This window comes from Corythoichthys intestinalis, chromosome 10 (genome assembly GCF_030265065.1).
Source record: "Corythoichthys intestinalis isolate RoL2023-P3 chromosome 10, ASM3026506v1, whole genome shotgun sequence".
In the NCBI taxonomy this organism is placed as follows: domain Eukaryota; kingdom Metazoa; phylum Chordata; class Actinopteri; order Syngnathiformes; family Syngnathidae; genus Corythoichthys; species Corythoichthys intestinalis.
This window is the reverse complement of record NC_080404.1, coordinates 30956579-30978116: the sequence shown is the minus strand read 5'-3', so window position 1 is coordinate 30978116 and position 21538 is coordinate 30956579. Positions and strand designations below refer to the sequence as shown.

Genomic DNA, 21538 nt, shown 5'->3' with positions numbered 1-21538 from the left:
AAACATTTAAAAAAAAAAAAAAAAAAGGGAGGGGGGTGCATCAATAATCGTTTTAGAATCGAATCGGAGCCTCTGAATCGTAATCGAATCGTTAGGTGCCCAAAGATTCCCAGCTCTAATGAACAGTAACATTTGTAATCCAGCAGCTCTGCAGGGAACAGGCTGTCTAGGCAAGCAGGGCGAAGTGATATCACATAGTTCTTTTTTCACCGCTAATTTTTTATTTGTGGGAACGAAAGGGGCTCCCCAGCAGACTGAGCACGAGTTGCCGAGCCACTCCTCTCTATTGTTGTTGCTAATGTTCCCGCAGAATTTTAAATGAATTACGGCAATTAGGTGTGACATATTTTTGGCTGCATGGGTATTTGGAACAATGATCTGCATTTTAAATATATTTGACAATGTTAGATCTGTTAATATTGTTTTTTTATTGACATGCTAAGATGGGACCATTGACTCGCGCTAGCATAGCCACTGAAACTAACAAATAACTGACAAACTGCATGGAATTTGTTGGAATCAACTCAGACTCAACTAAACCCTAACCCAGACAGACTAATCAAACCCCCGGTAACTCGAAGATTAAGCCTAATGTCAAAAATTCTGTGAGTTTGTCACTTTTTTACTTGCGACTGCCACCTAAAACGTAACTGCACCTCATGCATGGCATGCATGCTTGTACGAGCATGAACATAAAGCGACGAGTGTTTGGCCCATCAAATCAGCACCAAAAACGTAAAAACATTACGTAGCAAGTCGTAAACGGGTTAGAAAAGTGTTTCTGCCAAGCGGAGACTAAGTGGAGGCTCGGTTAAAAAGCGCTGCTGCTGTGGGGACGTGCAGAGGCGCATGTTCTCCTACAATGGGCAACCCAAACCCTCTCTATTGAAGGTAAAAATTTTAAAATGTGAGGGCTCTGTGAACTCATAAATGCCTTGGTGGAGCATGTATGGAGTAGAAAAGTATTTTTAATTAACTCAAAAAATCACGTATAGTCCCTTTAAGATGGCAAAGCAAAGTCTAAACTACTGTATGTAGTTGTTTCTGAAACGTGTAATCATATGTGAATGTTGAGTTTCATTATAAACTTACATTTAGATAGGCACAGTCTTTGAATCTTCCTTTTTTCTTTCTTTCTTTCTTTTTTTTTTATCTTACACTACCACTGTCCCTGATGCTCAGTATTGCCTTTCTTAGACTTATTGATAAACTATGGATAAGTTAAAGACACAATGAACGAACATGTTCTCTGTTTATGTTGTTATTACTGAATTAAGGCCCATACCGACAAAAAGTTAAGTCACTTGTACTCAGTGTTGTTGATAACGGCGTTAGAATATAACGGCGTTACTAGCAGCGTTATTTTTTTCAGTAGTGAGTAATCTAATTAATTACTTTTCTTATCATGGCAACGCCATTATCGTTACTGAGGCTGTAAAGGCGTTCGTTACTATGCGTTACTACATTGGTTGAATGACGTGAGAAAAGTCTGAGGGACAGGGACTCACCAACACGAGAGAGCATTGCGGGAGTGGGGAGGAGGCAAGGGAGTCGTGACGCCGTTGCAAACGCGATGCTAGGTGGCTCCAATAATACCTGACTTTAGCCGTTAGCCTTCAAACTAAGCCCACATGATCCTACGGTAGATATCACATCTTATAGAACTAGATGAAAATGGCAGACACGGCGGCATTAGCAACATGTGTAAAGAACTAGATGCGTTAGTAAACAGCCGCCATCTTAAAGCAGTAGACCTCTCAGGAAGGCTCTGTTGTAAAGAACCTTCCTAGCAAACCTAAGTAACTTTTTATCTAACAGGCTCCTAAATCGGCATAATCTTGACCTAAATCTATCTTTAAAGGGTATGACAACGCCTGGGGAAATGCTAATATTCCATCATTTATCCATCAACGCATGCCTTTTGAATTCATATCATGCCACTTCGTGTAATTACACACATCGCAACACCAAGAAAATGATAGAAATTAGGTCGATTGTCAAGCTAAAAGGACCCGCCCCCGAGATGCCGGAAATCTAGCATATTGTGTGCGTGACGTCACTATAGGGAAACAACCGGCTCAGTGCTTAGTACTGAATGGCAGCGATGATGGCGGACAATTTTGTTTCTATTTGCAGCGACGAATCCGACGTAACGAACATTCTTCTAATGGTGACGAGGAGAGTTATGAACCTTTCTTTGGTGTTTTGGGTTATCAATTTGAGCCCAAATGAAAGCCAATGCAGCCTAATGAAAGGATCATTGAGGGGAGCAATCACACTGATGAAACACCGGCGGCAACAGAATCACCGAATGGTTTGTTTTGCATTTCTTTTTGTGAAGCTGATACACCGTGACCGCAAAATAAAGTAATGTATAGAATAATTATCATTTAATATGCTATCATCGGTTTAGCTCTGCCAACCGACACAAATATGAATGGGATTAGAGGATTTGTTCTATATATTTTACGAGCGATAATTTATACATGTGTCCAGTCCTATATCCAATGCGTGATATGTTTTTTATTATAAAAGAGTACTCACTTTGGCCATTTCCCTCCTTTGCTTTGGCTGAGGTGGTGAGGTGGTCTCATCAGAGCCAGTCATCGTCCTCTTTCACCGGGCACCGCCTCTGCTTTCAGCAGCAATTTCTTAGCAAAACCTGATTTCATTTGCCCATAGTTCGTATAGCTTTCAGGTGTAAAATGTGCACCACACAAAACCGTGCCGGAGGCTGGGTCCGCAAATTTAGCCCTCTTAGCACTGACGAACTGCGTAGTCCAGCTCTTTTTCTCGCGTTCGGGAACTCATGGGTACTACATTGCGACAAATGGCTATTTGTAAACCACATAGCATGACAGGTTTGAACCATTTTAGCGATTTTTTGATAAAACACGAACGCAATTCTCTCGTCGATAAACAACGATGGCACCTGCCTCGACCTTTTGTTTCCTTGTTATCACGTCTCCGCCCCATTCGGCTGTTTCCGGAACACTTTCGGAAATGTTCGTCAATTCCGATCTATTTTCGATAATTGCTCATTAATGTGATTGATTTTTTTGTTAACTTTATCAATATTTGTTATCTTGGCACATAACGGTTCTATTGATGTCTTAAACCCCCTTTGCGTTTTCATACCCTTTAAATGATGAAACAGTTTTAAAACTTACACATGTCGAAAGTAGACAGAAGGGAACTAATGCAATAACGGGAGCACTTTAAACAACTTTAACGGTTGATTCACAACATTAAATGACTTCCACGCAAAGCAAAGGTTACTATCTAATTATCGCAATATCCGCAATACCCCTGTGTCTAGTTAAGTTTAGGGTGAAGAATTGGGCTAGGGCCAGTTGTCCGAAAAACCCATTAAACTTCACATTCTGTTTTTTTTTTTGTTTTTTTTAGAAAAAAAAAAACCATGAAAATGATCACCAGCAACTTTGCCAATTAACTCTTACATTCAGGTAACTGAGTTACTAACGCAATTACTTTTTGGGAGAAGTAACTTGTAACTGTAATTAATTACTTTGTTTAAATTTTTTAAGTAAAATTAACAACACTGCGTGTACTGTACAGTATGTGTAGGTACAATCATATGAGTATTAGGCAAATCTGAAATAAAAATTTGATGAATGGAAAATTCATATACAAAAAGTTGCTTCTACCATTTTGAGGTTGACTGTAAAATCACCTGAGAGGACAGTCTACATTGAAGTTTTTAGTTTTGGTATGTGAAATCATTCTGAAACCCTGATAACGGCATATTCTATTCTGAGAATATTGAGCAGGGTTGATTTGGAAGGAGTGTGTATACATGCGTGCATGTGTATGTGTGTCTATCCGGGCTCCCTGTAGTCCTTCTATTGGTCTTCTGGGTGGGTGGTCTGTTCCAATAGAGGAGCATTGGAAATATTACACCTACCTACCTACGCACACACACACACAAGCAAACTGGGAATCACACCAACGCAGCACAGCAGCAGGCGGAGCAGGCGGGAGCCATCTTCCAGATGTGTGACGTTAATTTGCTCCATGCAAAAACATGAACCGGTAGCTCCCACTCACTCATCACTACATTGTGTGTGTAGGAGTGTGCAGCACAGAAATACACAACTATGTGAAGAACTTGGGATGTAATAAAGTACAAATGTTTTGTTGCAGTTTGTTACCGGACTTCATTCTATAGTTATTGTATCTTTACTTGTCTTAAGTATTTATTTTTTTAGATCCCTATTGACTTTTATTGACAATAATTAAACAGATTTAAGGGTGCCTTGACAACTCTTGTGACTCAAAAAAAATTACAGTGGAATGAAAAAGTATCTGAACCTTATGGAATTCTTCCCATTTCTGCATGAAATCGCTATCAAATGTGATCTGATTTTTGTCAAAATCACACAGCTGAAAATAAAGTGTCTGCTTAAACTAAAACCACCAAAACTTTTATAGGTTTTTATTAGGGGTGTCACACGATTAAAATTTTTAATCGAGTTAATTACAGCTTAAAAATTAATTAATCGTAATTAATCGCAATTAATCACAATTCAAACCATCTATAAAATATGCCATATTTTTCTGTAAATTAATGTCGGAATGGAAAGATAAGACACAAGATGGATATATACATTCAACATACGGTACATAAGTACTGTATTTGTTTATTATAACAATAAATCAACAAGATGGCATTACCATTATTAACATTATACAGTTATAGAAATTATATATTAAAGCCCCTCTTAATGTTTTCGTTTTAATAAAATTTGTAAAATTTTCAATCAAAAACTAAACTAGTAGCCCGCCATTGTTGACATCAAAATTACTTACACAATGCTCATGAGTGCTGAAGCCTATAAAATCAGTCGCACCCAAGCGCCAGCAGAGGGCGACAAAACTCCGTAAAACACAACAAGTACACATTTCACTGCCCTATCATTTTAATCTGTTTGAGAGGGGCATTTGTGCGTTAATTGCGTGAAATATTTTAACGTGATTAATAAAAAAAATTAATTACCGCCCGTTAACGCGATAATTTTGACAGCCCTAGTTTTTATATTTTAATGAGGATAGCATGCAAACAATGATAGAAGGGGGAAAAATAAGTAAGTGACACCTCTGCCTAATGAGACTTAAAGAGCAATTGAAACCCATTTTAACCAAACATTTTAAGTTAGGTGTGTGCCCAATCACTGATGAGTGGTTTAAAGCTGCCCTGCCCACTATAAAAAACCCACTTGGTAAGAATTGTCTTGATGAGAAGCATTGTGTCATGTTTATGTGCCTTCTCAGTTCTTTTCTTTCCTTTCCAGCACATTATGCAGCTGGATGGGCGGGGCTGTGCTGCACACCTGTGGCACATTTGGAGCGCTCATTATTTAAGGACTCCTGTCACCGTCTGCGAGTGTCGGACTATTGCATTTGCTTGTTACCTGCTTTGCTTACCGCTGTGTGCTCATCGTCACCCTTGGTGCTTCCCGACATTCTTCGATCGTGTTCTGGTTTGATCTCATTTACTTTTGTGTTTTATTGGGATTTTGTAATTGTAATTTTGTACTGTTATATTCACGCCATTTTGGCGTGCTCTCTCAGTTGTATTTTCTTACTCGCGTTTTCTAGCGTGCTCTCTCAGTTGTATTTTCTGACCCGCGTTTTCTAGCGTGCTCTCTCAGTTGTAATTTCTTACCCGCGTTACTTAGCGTGCTCTCTCAGTTGTATTTCTTACTCGCGTTACTTTGGCGTGCTCCCTTTGTTCTCGTTTTTGTAATAAATACTTCTAATTTCAAAGTCTGTGTTTGGATCCATATTGTAACATAACACATTGTCTGATGTGCATCATGGCTGGGTCGAAAGAGCTGTCTGAAGACCTGCAATCAATGATTGTTGATTTGTTGATCTGATTTGTTGATCTATCGACAGTCAGAGATGCTGTCTACAAATGGAAAGAATTTGGCACTGTTGCTTCTCTCCCAAGGAGTGCCCGTCTACCAAAGATGATGCCAAGAGTTCAGTGCAGAATACTCAGAGAGGTAAAAAAGAACCCTAGAGTGTCTGCTAAAGACTTACAGAAATTATTGGCACAGTCCAATATCTCTGTGCACACTTCAACTATATGTAAAATTATGGACAAGAATGATGTTCATGGGAGGACTCCACGGAGGAAGCTACTGCTGTTTAAAAAAACATTGTTGCTCGTTTAATGTCATCAAAAAGGCACTTGGACACTCCACAGAAGTTTTGGCAAAATATTTTGTGGACTGATGAAACCAAAGTTAATTTGTTTGGGAGTAACACACAATGTCAAGTGTGGAGGAAAAATGGAACAGCTCACCAACATCAATACCTCATCCCCACCGTGAGCATGGTGGAGAGCGCATCATGAATTGGGGCTGTTTTGCTGCCTCAGGGCCTGGACTACTCGCAATCTTTAATGGAAGACTGAATGCAAAAGTTTATCAGGGTGTTTTGCAGGAAAACCTGAGGCCGTATGTCAGACAGTTGAAGCTAAAAAGAGGACGGATGCTGCAACAAGACAATGGTCCAAAAAACAGAAGTAAATCAACTTCAGAATGGTTTCAGAAAAACAATATACACGTTCTGGAGTGGCCAAGTCAAAGTCCAGACTTGAACCCCATTGAGATGCTGGGGCATGACCTACAGACAGCAATTCAATGCAGGCATCCCAGGATTCTGACTGAAGCTACAGGAAGCATTTGGTTGAAGTTATTGCTGCCAAAGGAGGGGGGGGGCACAAAATATTAAATGTAATAGTTCACTTACTTATTTTTCCTACTTCTGTCATTTTTTCGCATACTATCCTCACTAAAATATGAAAACCAATAAATGTTTGGGTGGTTTTAGTTAAAGCAGACACTTTTTTTCATCTGTGTAATTTTGACAAAGATCAGATCATATTTGGTAGTGATTTTATGCAGAAATTTGAGAAATTCCAAAAGGTTCAGATACTTTTTCATACCACAGTAAATCCTCTCTCTTCGTTGAAATGACTAGAAATGTCTTTAATCTCTTTCAACACTTAGTATATTTTACATTCATGTGAAAAATGATTTGCTACTTGTGATTTTTTTAAGGCTCAAGGCTCTGATAATGGAGAAAATAACGATGGAATTAAACAAAAGTATTCTTATGTAGTACAGTTATGAGTGCAGCCATTGCTGTGAAAGGTGAAAGGGACGATGGGTATTACTGGGGTCACTAGGAATCATGACCAATCAGGGATACTCGCATTTGATTGGATAAAACAGTAACGGAATTGGTAAAATGTCTGCCTGCACTAAGAGCAGCCACTTCTGTGAAATATTGTCATTTATTAAGATTTTTCTCTGTCCCATTAATGATTCGAATCACAACTCTACTAGAACTTTACATTAGAAAGGAGAGACTATTTCTGTCATCTGTGGTAAAAGGCAAGTCCACCTGTGAGGCTCTTACATAAGAGCAGGTGATGGAGAAGGTGAGAGGATGTGGGAAAAGCGTCCACTCTGACCCAAAGTGCATCACCCCAGGAGGAAGGGGGGAGGATGATGTGGATGAAAGACAAAGAGAGCGAGTGAGGAGGTGGAGAAAAATGAAATCAGAAAAGCGGAGGAGGAAAAAACGGAAGAGGTTGATTGGCTCCCCCCTGAGATCCTTTTGTTTAGATTGTTCCTCGCTCAATCTCTTTTTCTCATTTTTTTTTAAAGACATCTGAGGCACATTACAGCAGAGAGCCCTGAGTCACATCTCGGACTTAAACCAAGAACATATGCGCTCTCTGTGGAAGTGTGTGTGCACGTACGACGGGATGCGGTGGGATTCCCCCCGCGCTGTTCCCAGAGTGCTGCTGGACTTTTATTTTCTTGTCCATTGTCTCATGCTGTGATATAAAAGGCTTATTGTTTGCAGAGCAGCCAGGGTGCTCCTGCAGGTTACCGCACGGTCCCGAGCGACACCATTGATCCTCCTCCTCCCCTCTTGACTCCTGAATTTAGATTTGAACAGCTTTGGGTTTTTTTAAGGGCTGGCAGTGAATTATCCTGTTTCCATACGATCGACGGCAATAGACGCCCAAATCCATTTGAATTGGGAGAGGCTGGTAGCGATCATTCATTGCCAACCATACCAGTCCAAATGGATTGGGAGCAGTACAATCATAGCATCAGGAAAGGCCGCCGTATACCGCATGCGTTTCTTCATTTGCTGGTGTCGTTTGAAGTTCTGCAATACACCCAAGTTTTATTTCTCTGGAGCAGTGGTTCTTAACCTGGGTTCGATCGAACTTCAGGGGTTTGGTGAATAGGTCTAAGGGGTTTGATGAAGAAGAAGCCCTATTTTCGTATGCTGATTAAACCTAGGCAAAGTGGCTTTTTAGACCAGGTTTTGGACTAGTTTGCTCCCAATTTACAGGCTGAATACATTTCTTTTAACTGTTAGCCCTTGATCTGGTGGGGGGAGGAACTAGTTTGCTCAGTGGAAGGTCGACTCACACTTGGTATGAGGGAATACAACAAACCAATAGGCAGCATGGTCTCAAATTTTGACCCGCTTAAAAAACATGCTGTCAAAATGAGAAGAATATTGAACGGGAATTTGCCAAATTAATACCTTGCTAGCTTAGAAATACAGTTTTGAATTTGAAAAAAATTGCTTTATTATGTAATTCCGAAGGGTTCGGTGAATCCACATGTGAACCTTGTGGGGTTCGGTACCTTTAGCAAGGTTAAGAACTAAAGATGTCCCGATCGTTCGGCATCCCGATTGATCGGGTCTGATCACATAATTTTCAAAGTATTGGAATCGGCAAAAAAATATCGGACATGCCTTTTTTTAATATATATATTTTTTTTATTTAAATCGTTTTCTAATTGTATTTAACGGGACAGAAAAAATGTCTTACACTCATCCAGAGTAGTTTTGGCTTAAAGTAGGGCTATCAAATTTATTGCGTTTACGGCGGTAATTAATTTTTTTTTTTAATTAATCACGTTAAATAATTAACGCATGCGCTGCACGACCCACTCACGCATTGTTGCGTACAATCTATAATGACGCCGATTTATCTATAGATAGGGCTAAAAGGCAGCGCATAATGAGTAGAGAGAATTTTGACAGCCTTTGGAGCCATTTTTTATGTGGCTAAACCCTTACAATACCTCTCTCAGCAATTAAAAATAATGTGGGAGGCAATGTGGGGAAGAAAGGTAGTAGTTGATCATTTTCTTAACAGTCTATGTTCTTTCCCAACGCAGAGAAGATATATCAATTGGTGCCCCTACACACAGTCATGGTTGCACTTCCCATCATGCATTTGGGCAGAAGTTAAATGGCTGCAGTATCATTTACTGAAAGTTCAACAAATACACTAGATGGCAATATTTAGTCACAATATACAAAGTCACATTTATCCTTTTAGAATTACAAGTCTTTCTATCCGTGGATCCCTCTCACAGAAAGAATGTTAGTAATGTAAATGCCATCTTGAGGATTTATTGTCATAATAAACAAATACAGTACTTATGTACTGTATGTTAAATGTATATATTCGTCCGAGTTTTATTCATTTTTTCTTAATGCATTGCCAAAATGTATATGACCGGGAAAAATTATCGGGAATGATTGGAATTGAATCGGGAGCAAAAAAAAAGCAATCGGATGGGGAAATATCGGGATCGGCAGATACTCAAACTAAAACGATTGGGATCGGATCGGGAGCAAAAAACATAGCTAAAGATGGATAGGACGTAATCGGGTGATGTAGGATTGTTGCTTTTGTCTCCTGCAATGAATAAATACAATGAAGAAATAAAAACAGAATGAATGCACATAAATTAGTGGATTAAATTACTACACTCGAGCGCATGCAGATCACACACATCACTTTAGATCAAAGATTTGATTTCACGCAGAAGTGCGAGGCTTTCTATTTGAAGTATCTTCCCTGGCTCGCCCAAACACACTCAAACATTAGAATAATTAAAAAATATAATAATACATTTGCATACCTCCTCTGAAATGGGCGCTGCAAAGCCTCAAACCGTCAGCTGGGAAAAAGTTTACCTGTTCGATGGTAGCCAGCCGCTCTTCACGTCACTCCCTCTCTTTTGGGATCCGATAAAAGTGCAGATTTTTCGAATTCTCCTACATATTTGTGCAGCGAAATTCTACACAGTACTTCACCATTTCATATTTTGTCACGGTGTATCTAATTTGAAAGAAGACCGCCACTTAAAAGTTTAAACGTAACCTTGCAAAGGTACGGCTTGTGTACAAGCGATAAGCATTCTCGCAGTCGGCATGATGTCACGATGACGTCATCTCACATAGCAACATGTCGCCATTTTGAGATTGGGTAACGCACAGGTAAACGTTCGTAGACAAACATTGTCTGATATTCATATATTTCAGCTGTGTGTCAGCGTCTTTTTTTTCATAAAAACGTCTTAAGCATGACTTATTATTATCACAAGTCACAGCCGACAGACGCGGCGATACAACTTAAAATTAGCGTGTATTGGCCTGCAAATCTGCCCATACAAAGTCACAGCTGATCGCTGGATAAACAATCTAAAAGAATTGCCTGCAGTGGAGTTCGGAAACATCTACAACTACCTCATAAAGTCACCCAGTAAGTTGACCTTTATCAATTACATGTAATATGTACTGTGTGGAACTAAGAAAACTGGTAGTATATACAGAGTGATTATTTCTGCCGTAACCGGTAATTCGCCTCCAAGTGTTATTTAGCCGTGAACACGTCACGGCAAAATAACACTTCCCACCAGGCCATTAATATACCGATTGACCGATCAGAGCAGTTCACGGCAAAAGAAAAATAACGCTTTGCGAGTTGTCGGTTACAGTAATAACCACTGCCTAGTCTATTGAATCCTAGCAGCTAATTGGGGCAAAAAAAAAAATCGATAAAGTTTACTCACCAGTAATAAAATGTCGGCAGCAAACGTAAATGTGCCTGGATTTAGGTTCCCACTAGCGAGAATGGTCCACGGAACCGACTTCTTTTACTGTTCCTCGATTGATTGCTTTCAGCCATTTGCTTGTCCTTTTCTTTTCACGAGGAAGAATGAAGAACTTCAAATGCGGCTCTGAACTCTTCCTTGTGTTACAACCTGCAACACGGCAACTTTTAGTCATTCAGTCGGAAAAAAAGACCGCAATTAGTGTACGACAGAGCAACTGCTTGTGACTCGTGTTTTGCCCCCATTTCAATATGGCGACGCTTTGTTGTGGCTGGTGACGTCATTAAGTCCCGGATGTCCGACTGCGAGAATGGCATCAGGTCCAAGACGGGTGTTGCCATTTTAGCGGAAGTGCGGTGACGTCACGTCAAAAAAACTCTATTACTGTCAATGGCAGCCTATAAGTTACGTGACCTGGACCTATATAGTTTACTGCCACTAAAATAAACTGCGTCAGTTTCATTTCAGCAAAACCTGATTTTCCTACTAAACAAATACTGTATGTTTTTATCATTTATATCAAAAACAAAAATGTAATTTAGTAAAGTTATTGAATTCAAACAAATGAATTTGCTTAAGACTTACAACGGCTCCCCATGGTGCCGTAAAGCAGAGTAACCTTGCCATAATAATGCAAGTGTCATTCATCACTGACGCGCAGTTTGAAGTCTTTAAGTACAAACAACTATATGACTGTTCATGAAGTAATGATTTCCTCTTTGCTTTTTTCTGTCAGGAGTGCAGCGTATGTCTCAATTTCCCATTGCACTGCTCTCATTCTGTTTTATTTTATTATATGATACTTGACACAAGTTTGCTATTGTTTTTTCACTTAATGAAACATTCTCCACTTGTGTTTCGCAAGTAAAACAGATGCTGGTATTTGCACTGAATGCAAGAATCCTGTTGATTGCACATGAGTAAGATTTAATAGTAACTTTTTACGGTCTCCTCACATTGTTTTTCAAAAGAGTGTTTATTGTTCAAAGGTTAGTTCAAGTTCCCTGCTGATTTTGTGGTGTAAACGTAGTAAAAATAATTCAAAACGGACTTTCCTTGATGTTTGATGTCAGAGAATTGCAAAACTGTTATTTTTGTTGTTCGTAATATTAAATCCGCAGTGTCGAAGGGAGCATGTTCCTTACGGAGTTGAGGTTCTGGGTGTGAAACACTTGTGGATCAATTTCTTTTAATGTTATTTAACGGTCATTAATGAATCTATTTTGAGATGTCAAAATCCTATTTGAACCATAATGGAATAGAAGAAAAAAGCAACAAACGGGTTTAACCTTCGTTGGTTATCATGACCAAGATGACTAAGACACAAAAAATGAAAAAAAAAAAAAAAAGAAGAAGCTATATTTTTTTGTGTGAGCACATTGGTGTTATGAATTGATATTATGACAGTATGGTAGCCTTAACACGCACAAATTATGATTTTTTTTTTAAAATTTAATAATTTTTATTAAATGCACATGAGCACTCAATATACTGTATGTAAATATATACAGTGGGGCAAATAAGTATTTAGTCAACCACCAATTGTGCAAGTTCTCCTACTTCAAAAGATTAGAGAGGCCTGTAATTGTCAACATGGGTAAACCTCAACCATGGGAGACAGAATGCGGAAAAAAAACTGAAAATCACATTGTTTGATTTTTAAATAATTTATTTCCAAATTAGAGTGGAAAATAAGTATTCGGTGACCTACAAACAAGCAGGATTTCTGGCTGTCAAAGAGGTCTGACTTCTTCTAACGAGGTCTAACGAGGCTCCACTCGTTACCTGTATCAATGGCACCTGTTTTAACTGATTATCGGTATAAAAAACACCTGTCCACAATCTCAGTCAGACACACTCCAAACTCCACTATGGTCAAGACCAAAGACCTGTCGAAGGACACCAGAGACAAAATTGTAGACCTGCACCAGGCTGGGAAGACTGAATCTGCAATAGCTAAAACGCTTGGTGTAAAGAAATCAACTTTGGGAGCAATTATTAGAAAATGGAAGACATACAAGACCACTGATAATCTCCCTCGATCTGGGGCTCCATGCAAGATCTCACCCTGTAGCGTCAAAATGATAACAAGAACGGTGAACAAAAAGACCAGAAGCACACGGGGACCTAGTGAATGACCTACAGAGAGCTGGGACCACAGTAACAAAGGCTACTATCAGTAACACAATGCTCCGCCAGGGACTCAAATCCTGCACTGCCAGACGTATCCCCCTGCCGAAGCCAGTACACGTCCAGGCCCGTCTGTGGTTCGCTAGAGAGCATTTGGATGATCCAGAACAGGACTGAGGGAATGTGTTATGGTCAGATGAAACCAAAATAGAAGTTTTTGCTAGAAACACAGCTTCTCGTGTTCGGAGGAGAAAGAATACTGAATTGCAGCCGAAGAACACCATACCCACTGTGGAGCATGGGGGTGGAAACATCATGCTTTGAGGCTGTTTTTCTGCAAAGGGACCAGGACGACTGATCTGTGTAAAGGAAAGAATGAATGGGGCCATGTATCGAGAGATTTTGAGTGAAAATCTCCTTCCATCAGCAAGGGCATTGGAAATGAGACGTGGCTGGGTCTTTCAGCATGACAATGATCCCAAACACACAGCCAGGGCAACAAAGGAGTGGCTTCGTAAGAAGCATTTCAAGGTCCTGGAGTGGCCTAGCCAGTCTCCAGATCTCAACCCCATAGAAAATCTGTGGAGGGAGTTGAACGTCCGTGTTGCCCAACGACAGCCCCCCCCCCAAAAAAATCACTGCTCTAGAGGAGATCTGCATGGAGGAATGGGCCAAAATACCAGCAACAGTGTGTGAAAAGCTTGTGAAGAGTTACAGAAAACGTTTTTTTTCCCCACATTCTCTCTCTCATGGTTGAGGTTTACCCATGTTGACAATTACAGGCCTCTCTAATATTTTCAAGTGGATGAACTTGCACAATTAGTGGTTGACTAAATACTTATTTACCCCACAGTGTATATATACATACATATATATACATATATACATATACATATATACATATATATATATATATATATATATATATATACTGTAAGTTAGTTTTTGAATTTCTCCTCCACAAGGCTATTTTTGTCCGTCTTTAGGTACAAGACATACAGTGTAGAAAATAAGTATTTGAAGACCCTGCTATTTTGCAAGTTCCCCCACATACAAATCATGGAGGAGTCGTAAATTTTTATCGTAGGTGCATGTCAACAAAATCAAAGAATCACAATGCATGATTTTTTTTTTTTTTTTTAAACAAATTTATTTGTGGGATACAGCTGCGAATAAGTATTTGAACACCTGTCTATCAGCAAGAATGCTGACCCTGAAAGACCTGTTAGTCCGCCTATTACAAGTCTGCTTCCACTCCATGTATTATCCTAAATCAGATGCACTTGTTTGAGGTCGATAGCATAAAGACACCTGTCCACCCCATACAATTAGTAAGACTCAAACTTGTAACATGGTCAAGACCAAAGAGCTGTCCAAAGACACCAGAGACAAAATTGTTGACAAAACAGCTAATTGCCAAGCAGTTTAGTGGATAAAAGGTCCACTATTGGAGCAATCATTTGAAAATATAAGAAGCTAAACATGATGGTCAATCGGAGTGGAGCCCCATGTAAGGTATCATCTCGCCGGTCCTCTATGATTTTAAGAATGGTCAGAAATCAGCCAAGAACTGCACAAGGGGACCACCATTTCCAAGGCTACTGTTGGTAATACACTAAGACGTCATGGTTTAAAATCATGCATAGCATGCAAGGTTCCCCTGCTTAAACCAGCACCTGTTTTAAGTTTGCCAATGACCATTTGGATGATGCAGAGGAGTCATGGGAGCAAGTTTTGTGGTCAGATGAGAGTAAAATAGAACTTTTTGGTCATAATTCTACTAACCCTGTTTGAAGGAAAAAGAATGATGAGTACTATCTCAAGAACACCATTCCTACTGTGAAGCATGGGGGTGGTAGCATTATGCTTTGGGAGTGTTTTTCTGCGCATGGGACAGGACAAGTGCACTATATTAAAGAGAGGATGACTGGGGCCCTGTATTGTGAGATTTTGGGGAACAACCTCCTTCCTTCAGTCAGAGCATTAAAGATGAGTCGTGCCTGGGTCTTCCAACATGACAATGACACCAAGCACACAGCCAAGAAAACTAAGGAGTGGCTCCGTAAGAAGCATACCAAGGTTCTAGCATGGCCTAGTCGGTCTCTAGACCTAAACCCAATAAAAAAAACCTTTGGAGGGAGCTCAAACTTCGTGTTTCACAGTGAGAGCCCAGAAACCTGACTGATGGGTGGGCCAAGATCCCTCCTGCAGTGTGTGCAAACTTGGTGAAAAACTACACGAAACGTTTCACCTCTGTAATTACAAACAAAGGCTACTGTACCAAATATTAACATTCGTTTTCTCAGGTGTTCAAATACTAACAAATAAATTGTTAAAAAATCATACATTGTGATTTCTGGATTTTTCTTTTTCGATTATCTCTCTCACACTGGACATTCACCTACAATGAAAATTTCAGACCCCTCCATGATTTCTAAGTGGGAGAACTTGCAAAATAGCAGGGTGTTCAATACTTATTTTCTTCACCGTATGTGTGAAGTTTGGTGCCATTTGGTACGCAATTACTGTCCCCGCCCTCTATAATGGTGTTTCCCTATTGCTTTCCCACAATGAACCGAAATCCGAAATGATTCAACCGCACATTTCTTTGTGTGTTCGTAGGTCGTCAAACCGTGTATTTCTGTTTTCATTTTGCGTTACTTAGTTGGGAGTCAATCGGTTATCCTTCACCCTTGGGGTAACGCACAGAGAGCGATCACTAGTGGACAACGTGAGGGCTTGGGCGCGGACACTGAAGGACTTTGAATGTGAAATTTTGTGTACTTGTTAATGTCTATGGGAACAAATATAACCTTGTGGAGCAGCAATTTTCCAAAGTTCTTTCCAGTTCAAAGTTTTTTTTGGACCGTCTAATACAGACATGTGCAAAGTCCGGCCCGGGGGCCAAATGCGGCCCGTGGTCACATTTCATCTGGTCCCCAGCCTCTGTCATAAATCAATAACGTCTGGCCCGCACACAGACTTAATAAATTGGTCAGCAGTACTGCTACCGGCATATGAAGTAGCTTACACACTAAATGCTGCTCCTCATTTACCCATTAAAATGCAGCAGCACTCTAAGCAACATTACCCCATGTGACCCTTTACTCCGAGTTTTCTAAAATGGCGACAATCAACAAAAAAAAGAAAGTTGACTGCGACGGCCGACGCTTCAAGGATAGGTGGAAATTGGACTATTTCTTCACTAAAATACGCAACAACTTTGTCTGCCTCATTTGCAAAGAGAGTCGCTGTTTTTAAAGAGTTCAATGTGAGGCGATATTAGCAAACAAGACACGCTGTCATGTACGACAAGATTACAGGGAAGGTACGTAGCGAGAAATTGAAGCAACTTGAAGCTAGTTTAATTTTACTGCAGCAGTATTTCGCCAGACCCCGAAAGTCGATAGAGAACGCCACAAAGGCTAGTTGTGAGATTGCTGAAATTATTAATTTAAAAAAATGATAAAGCAAATGTGACCCACAGAATGGCTTGCTAAAATCTGCTTAAATATATTGTTCTACGTAAAGGACGTCAGCCAAGGTCGGCCCCCCACATTTTTACCACACCAAATCTGGCCGCCTTTGCAAAAAGTTTGGACACCCCTGGTCTAATATATATATTAGGGCTGTCAAAATTATCGCGTTAACGGGCGTTAATTAATTTTTCAGATTAATCACGTTAAAATATTTGACGCAATTAACGCAGATGGCCCGCTCAGACAGATTTAAATGACAGTGCAGTGAAACGCTCACTTGTTGTGTCTATGGAGTTTTGCCGCCCTCTGCTGGCGCTTGGGTGCGACTGATTTTATAGGCTTCAGCTCCCATCAGCATTGTGTAATTATTGACATCAATGGCGGGCTACTAGTTTATTTTTGGATTAAAAATTTTACAAATTTTATTAAAACGAAAACATTAAGAGGGGTTTTAATATAAAATTCCTATAACTTGTACTAACTTTTTTTTTTTTTTTAAGAACTACGAGTCTTTCTATCCATGGATCGCTTTAACAGAATGTTAATAATGTTAATCCCATCTTGTTGATTTATTGTTATAATAAACAAATACAGTCCTTGTGTACCGTATGTTGAATGTATATAACCATCTTGTGCCTTATCTTTCCATTCCAACAATAATTTACAGAAAAATATGGCATATTTTATAGATGGTTTGAATTGCGATTAATTGCGATTAATTACGATTAATTTTTAAGCTGTAATTAACTCGATTAAAAATTTTAATCGTTTGACAGCCCTAATATATATATATATATATATATATATATATATATATATATATATATATATATATATATATATATATATATATATGATTTTAAATAAAACTAATCAATTACCAAAGGATCCGTTTTGAAGGTGGAAAAAAATCAATTAGTTAAAGGGTAATAAATAAAAAAAAGAATGAAAAACAATGCAAAAACAAACAAAAAAACATTAACGAAGAAATTATGAAATGCTAAATAAAATTCATATTGAAATATTGTACATAACCCCCCCCCCCAAAAAAAAAAAAAAACCCAACACAAATCGCAATAAATTGGGGGGGAAAAAAGAATAATTTTTAAAAGTGTTATTTTTTGTTTTATTTTATAAATCTCTTATGACCTTACATAGTTTGACGGCAATAGACATCCAATCCATTTAAACTGAAGCAATTGTTCGTTGACCATTTGATCGCTTCCAGCACCTCCCAGTTGAAATGGATTGGACGTCTATTGCTGTCAATAGGTGTTTTCATAATCAATTTCCCTGTTTTACAATCTACCACAACACATACTGTGTAACCTAGGCTAACAGTGAATAAGTTAATAAGAGAACTTTTAAATAGATGTCCACTGTAGTGACCACTGTCCCTGAGAAGGGTTAAACAGAACATGTGGGTAAATATGTGATTTTAATCCGTTGTTTTACACCCAAAAAATGTAAACATTAATATCTGCATGACCTGTCCAACAAAATGCACTCCAGTTATTGACAAGAAAATAAAAATAGTTTATCAACCGAAACTTTGTCATCATCTTACAGATATGTGTGATTAATGAGACAGCTGACAATAATTGACCATTTATCATGGCTGTGAGATGTCGGCACTGTTGTGACAAAAGATTGCAAAGCACGTGTAAAAGTGTCAGTTGATTTTTAAATTTTTTTTTATTAAGTTTCACTCAGTTGAAGAAAAAACAACTTTTGTCTTTGGAACGTTAAACGAACAAGAGAGAAAGGCAAAAAAAAAAAAAAAAAAAAAAACATTTGCATGACAAAAATTGACAAAAAAAAAAAAAGCCTTTTGAACACAGGGCCACTTTGTTTTTTCGCCAAAAAAAAAAGCTAAAAAAATGTATTTACAGTGCATCAAATATATTTACATTAAGGCATTTTTGCTGGGGCCTAAGAAGACGGGCGGCGTGACACTAACCCCACTTGTACACAAATAAATAGCGTGATATTTACGTTTACAGTGCTATTCTCTGGATGCTACCTGCTGTGGGTGAACGCACACATGATAGACAACATTTAAGATTAATTTGCATGTCAGTAGAGGATGATCTCTTTTTTTTGGAATCGTGACAATAAAAACAAACATAAAACAGCACCATGGTTGTTTTACAGTCTCAGTGCATCACAGCTCTGCTACCATTTATTCAACACAAACCGGACTATATAGAGGCACTTTTAATAAAGGTGGAGATGAAGACAAGCTTTGGTTGAAAACGTACCAAAAGAGCTGGAAAGATGCACGGTAATAAGGACAAGATGAGATGAGAGTATTTTTCAAGCTGCTCGTGTTTGTGTCTGGTTCGCTAAAAGACAAAATGAATAATTGATCAGCTAATTGCTGCTCTTTAGCAACATCCCACTTGCTGAAAAATAAAAAAAAATTAAAAAATAAATCCTTCCATTTATCGGCCCCCCCCCCCCCTTCCTTACACGCATTGATCTTCCAACGGTGTAGTTTTTACTCACTCGTTTTTCTGTGTTACCAATTCATAGTGCAAACTGAAAGATTTGGTTAAAACAACAAAGGAACAAAGAAGGACAATCTGGATATTCCGGTTTCAGGAAGTAACGAAATACAATTTGCTTGGCTGGTTTCGCACATTCATCAGTTCATTTTCTTTTTTATACCGCGTATCCTCATTAGGGTTGCGGTTGAGCTTGAGCCAATCTTGGCTGACTTTTAAGCTTGAAGAGGGACACGCCCTAGATGTGTCACCAGCCAATCATAGGGACTGATTACTATACATTACAAGATTATAGTGCATTTTAGACATCCTGAAATTTCACCCGTTGTGAAGATAAGCATCCATTCACACTTATGGGCAATTTAGAGTCTTCAATGAATGTAATGGGCATGTTTTTGGAATGTGGGATGAATCCAGAGGGGTATAAAACTGCATGGGGAGAACATGCAAACTCCACAGGTTGAACAGAGCCAGATTCGCACCCCGTACCTTAGAAACGTGCGAATGAGTTTCACGGACCGGATTAAGTGCCATCATTCCAGTCATTGAAATGACTGCAAAGTTTATTCCCAGTCTGTACTTAGTCCAGTTGTTCCTGCTCCACCAGTAGGAGAAGCAACACTTCCCTCCCCATCAGTGGTGGTAGGAATTTTTTTTCTTTAAAAATGAACAAACCAAAATGGCATGAGCGAGTGCGTTCCATGTGGTGAAGTGTTAGTTAGTTCTGGTGCCTCTTCATGTGCAGGGCCAGGTGGTCTGAGCGGGAGAATGAACGCGAGCACACAGCGCACTGGAAGGGTTTGGCGCCCGTGTGTTTTCGGTAATGGCGGGTCAGCTCGTCAGAGCGGGCAAAACGCCAATCGCAGCTGTCCCACGTGCACCTGTAAGGCTTCTCACCTAAAAGGAACAATGAGGAGAAATATTATGAGCTAAAATCAAAGATGAATACAGTAAATTATGGCGTTTTAGTGCTATTGACGGCAATAGACGTGTACAGTGATTCCTCATTTTTCGTGGTCAAGGGGGACTATAACCCGCCGCGATAAGTGAAAAACCGCAAATTAGTGCCCCCCACCCCAATTTTTTAAATGAATTTATTTATTTTTTTGGGTGTGCATATAATGTATTTATTCAGATTTAGCATTGGAAAGAGATAAATATAAGACATGTTTTTTTCACTTTTATTCCCCAAAGTATAATCAATACAAATAAAAATTTTCATGTATATATTTTTTAATAAATGGTTTTGAAGCACTTCAAATGTAATAATAATTATTATTAAGTTTTAAGCATGTTACTGTACCACCGAATTATTTTTAAACAAGAATAACGTAGAAAAATGCTTGTCTTTAGTAAATACTTCATTGAGTGAGTCCACTCAAATCCGCTCACACTGCTCACTTACACACAATGAGTTGCTAGAGCAAGTATTTAACAAGTTAAACGATGATTAACACATGCGACACTTTGAAGTTTTGACTTCCAAGCTTCTCTGGCAAATCAAGGGGCCGTTTACATGGTGACTCTCTGAGAATATGAACAATTTCATATTTGCATTTGCGTCTCCATTTGAACAATGTCGCAATTCCGCATGAAAACGATATAGTATTCATGCCAAGCCCTAGGGGGCAGTGCAGATTTACCTGGCGACAGAGAATGATGCACTTTGACCCCACCAAGCTCCCTCAGCCCGGAAAAAAATATGCCCGCCCATTCGAAGCGATGTCATTTTTCTTTTGTTCAAAAAGGCACAAAAATTGAAACGTTCAACATATTTAATTTAAAAATATTATTAAAACAGTAAATTAAAGCTGACATTCCGCCATATTTGCTGTTTTTAATGTTTAGTAGCAGCGCTGCGCACGCCCAATGTGACGTGTACGAGTGCTGACGTTAACAGCGCGGTCTCGCGCGGCAGGAGCCTTTGATATGCATGCCGAGGAAGCCCCACTCAACTCCCCGCAATCGGATTCTTTCACTTTGGAGGCAGGATTCAGAATTTTTCGTTTTCGCCTTCCGTCTTCGCCGGCACCATATGCACGCGAGGCGAGTCCGCAACTCAGTCATTGCGTCTTTGTGTCGCAGAGTCGCCATGTAAACTGCCCCCAAACCTTAACGTCTGTCAATCATCGTTAACTTTAACAAGCAACTCGAGTGCACTGCCTGACCAAGAAAAGCAGCAGGAGGTAGAGTGAAACTACGTGATCGGATTGGGACAGATCATCTGTATTTATTTATCCATTTTTTAGTTGGAAAAAACCCCCCCAAAAAAACGATGGACTGAGGGCGCAAAGTTTGAAGCGCGATGTAGCAAGGGATCACTGTAATCCATTCAAACTGGGAGGCATGACAGCAATCATTCGCTAGCATTTCGAATGGATTAAATGTCTATTACCGCCTATGGTAGATATTGCGTTTGAAAAAGAAAATGGTTTGAACAGCGCAA

The 21538-nt window shown here is 39.3% G+C and overlaps 1 protein-coding gene across 2 annotated transcripts in view; it reads right to left on the bottom strand.

Moving 5' to 3' along the window:
* klf5a (Kruppel like factor 5a) overlaps window positions 1-21538 on the bottom strand; it is a 61579-nt gene that overhangs the window by 27991 nt on the left and 12050 nt on the right. The window contains exon 4 of one of the 2 annotated variants that reach the window (XM_057847794.1): window positions 18388-19989. The exons of the other annotated variant lie outside the window; for it this stretch is intronic. Coding sequence (XP_057703777.1) covers window positions 19811-19989 — 179 coding nt within the window. The 3' untranslated portion in view covers window positions 18388-19810. Of the gene's footprint in view, window positions 1-18387; window positions 19990-21538 lie in introns of those variants that run through there. 2 annotated transcript variants of the gene reach the window in all.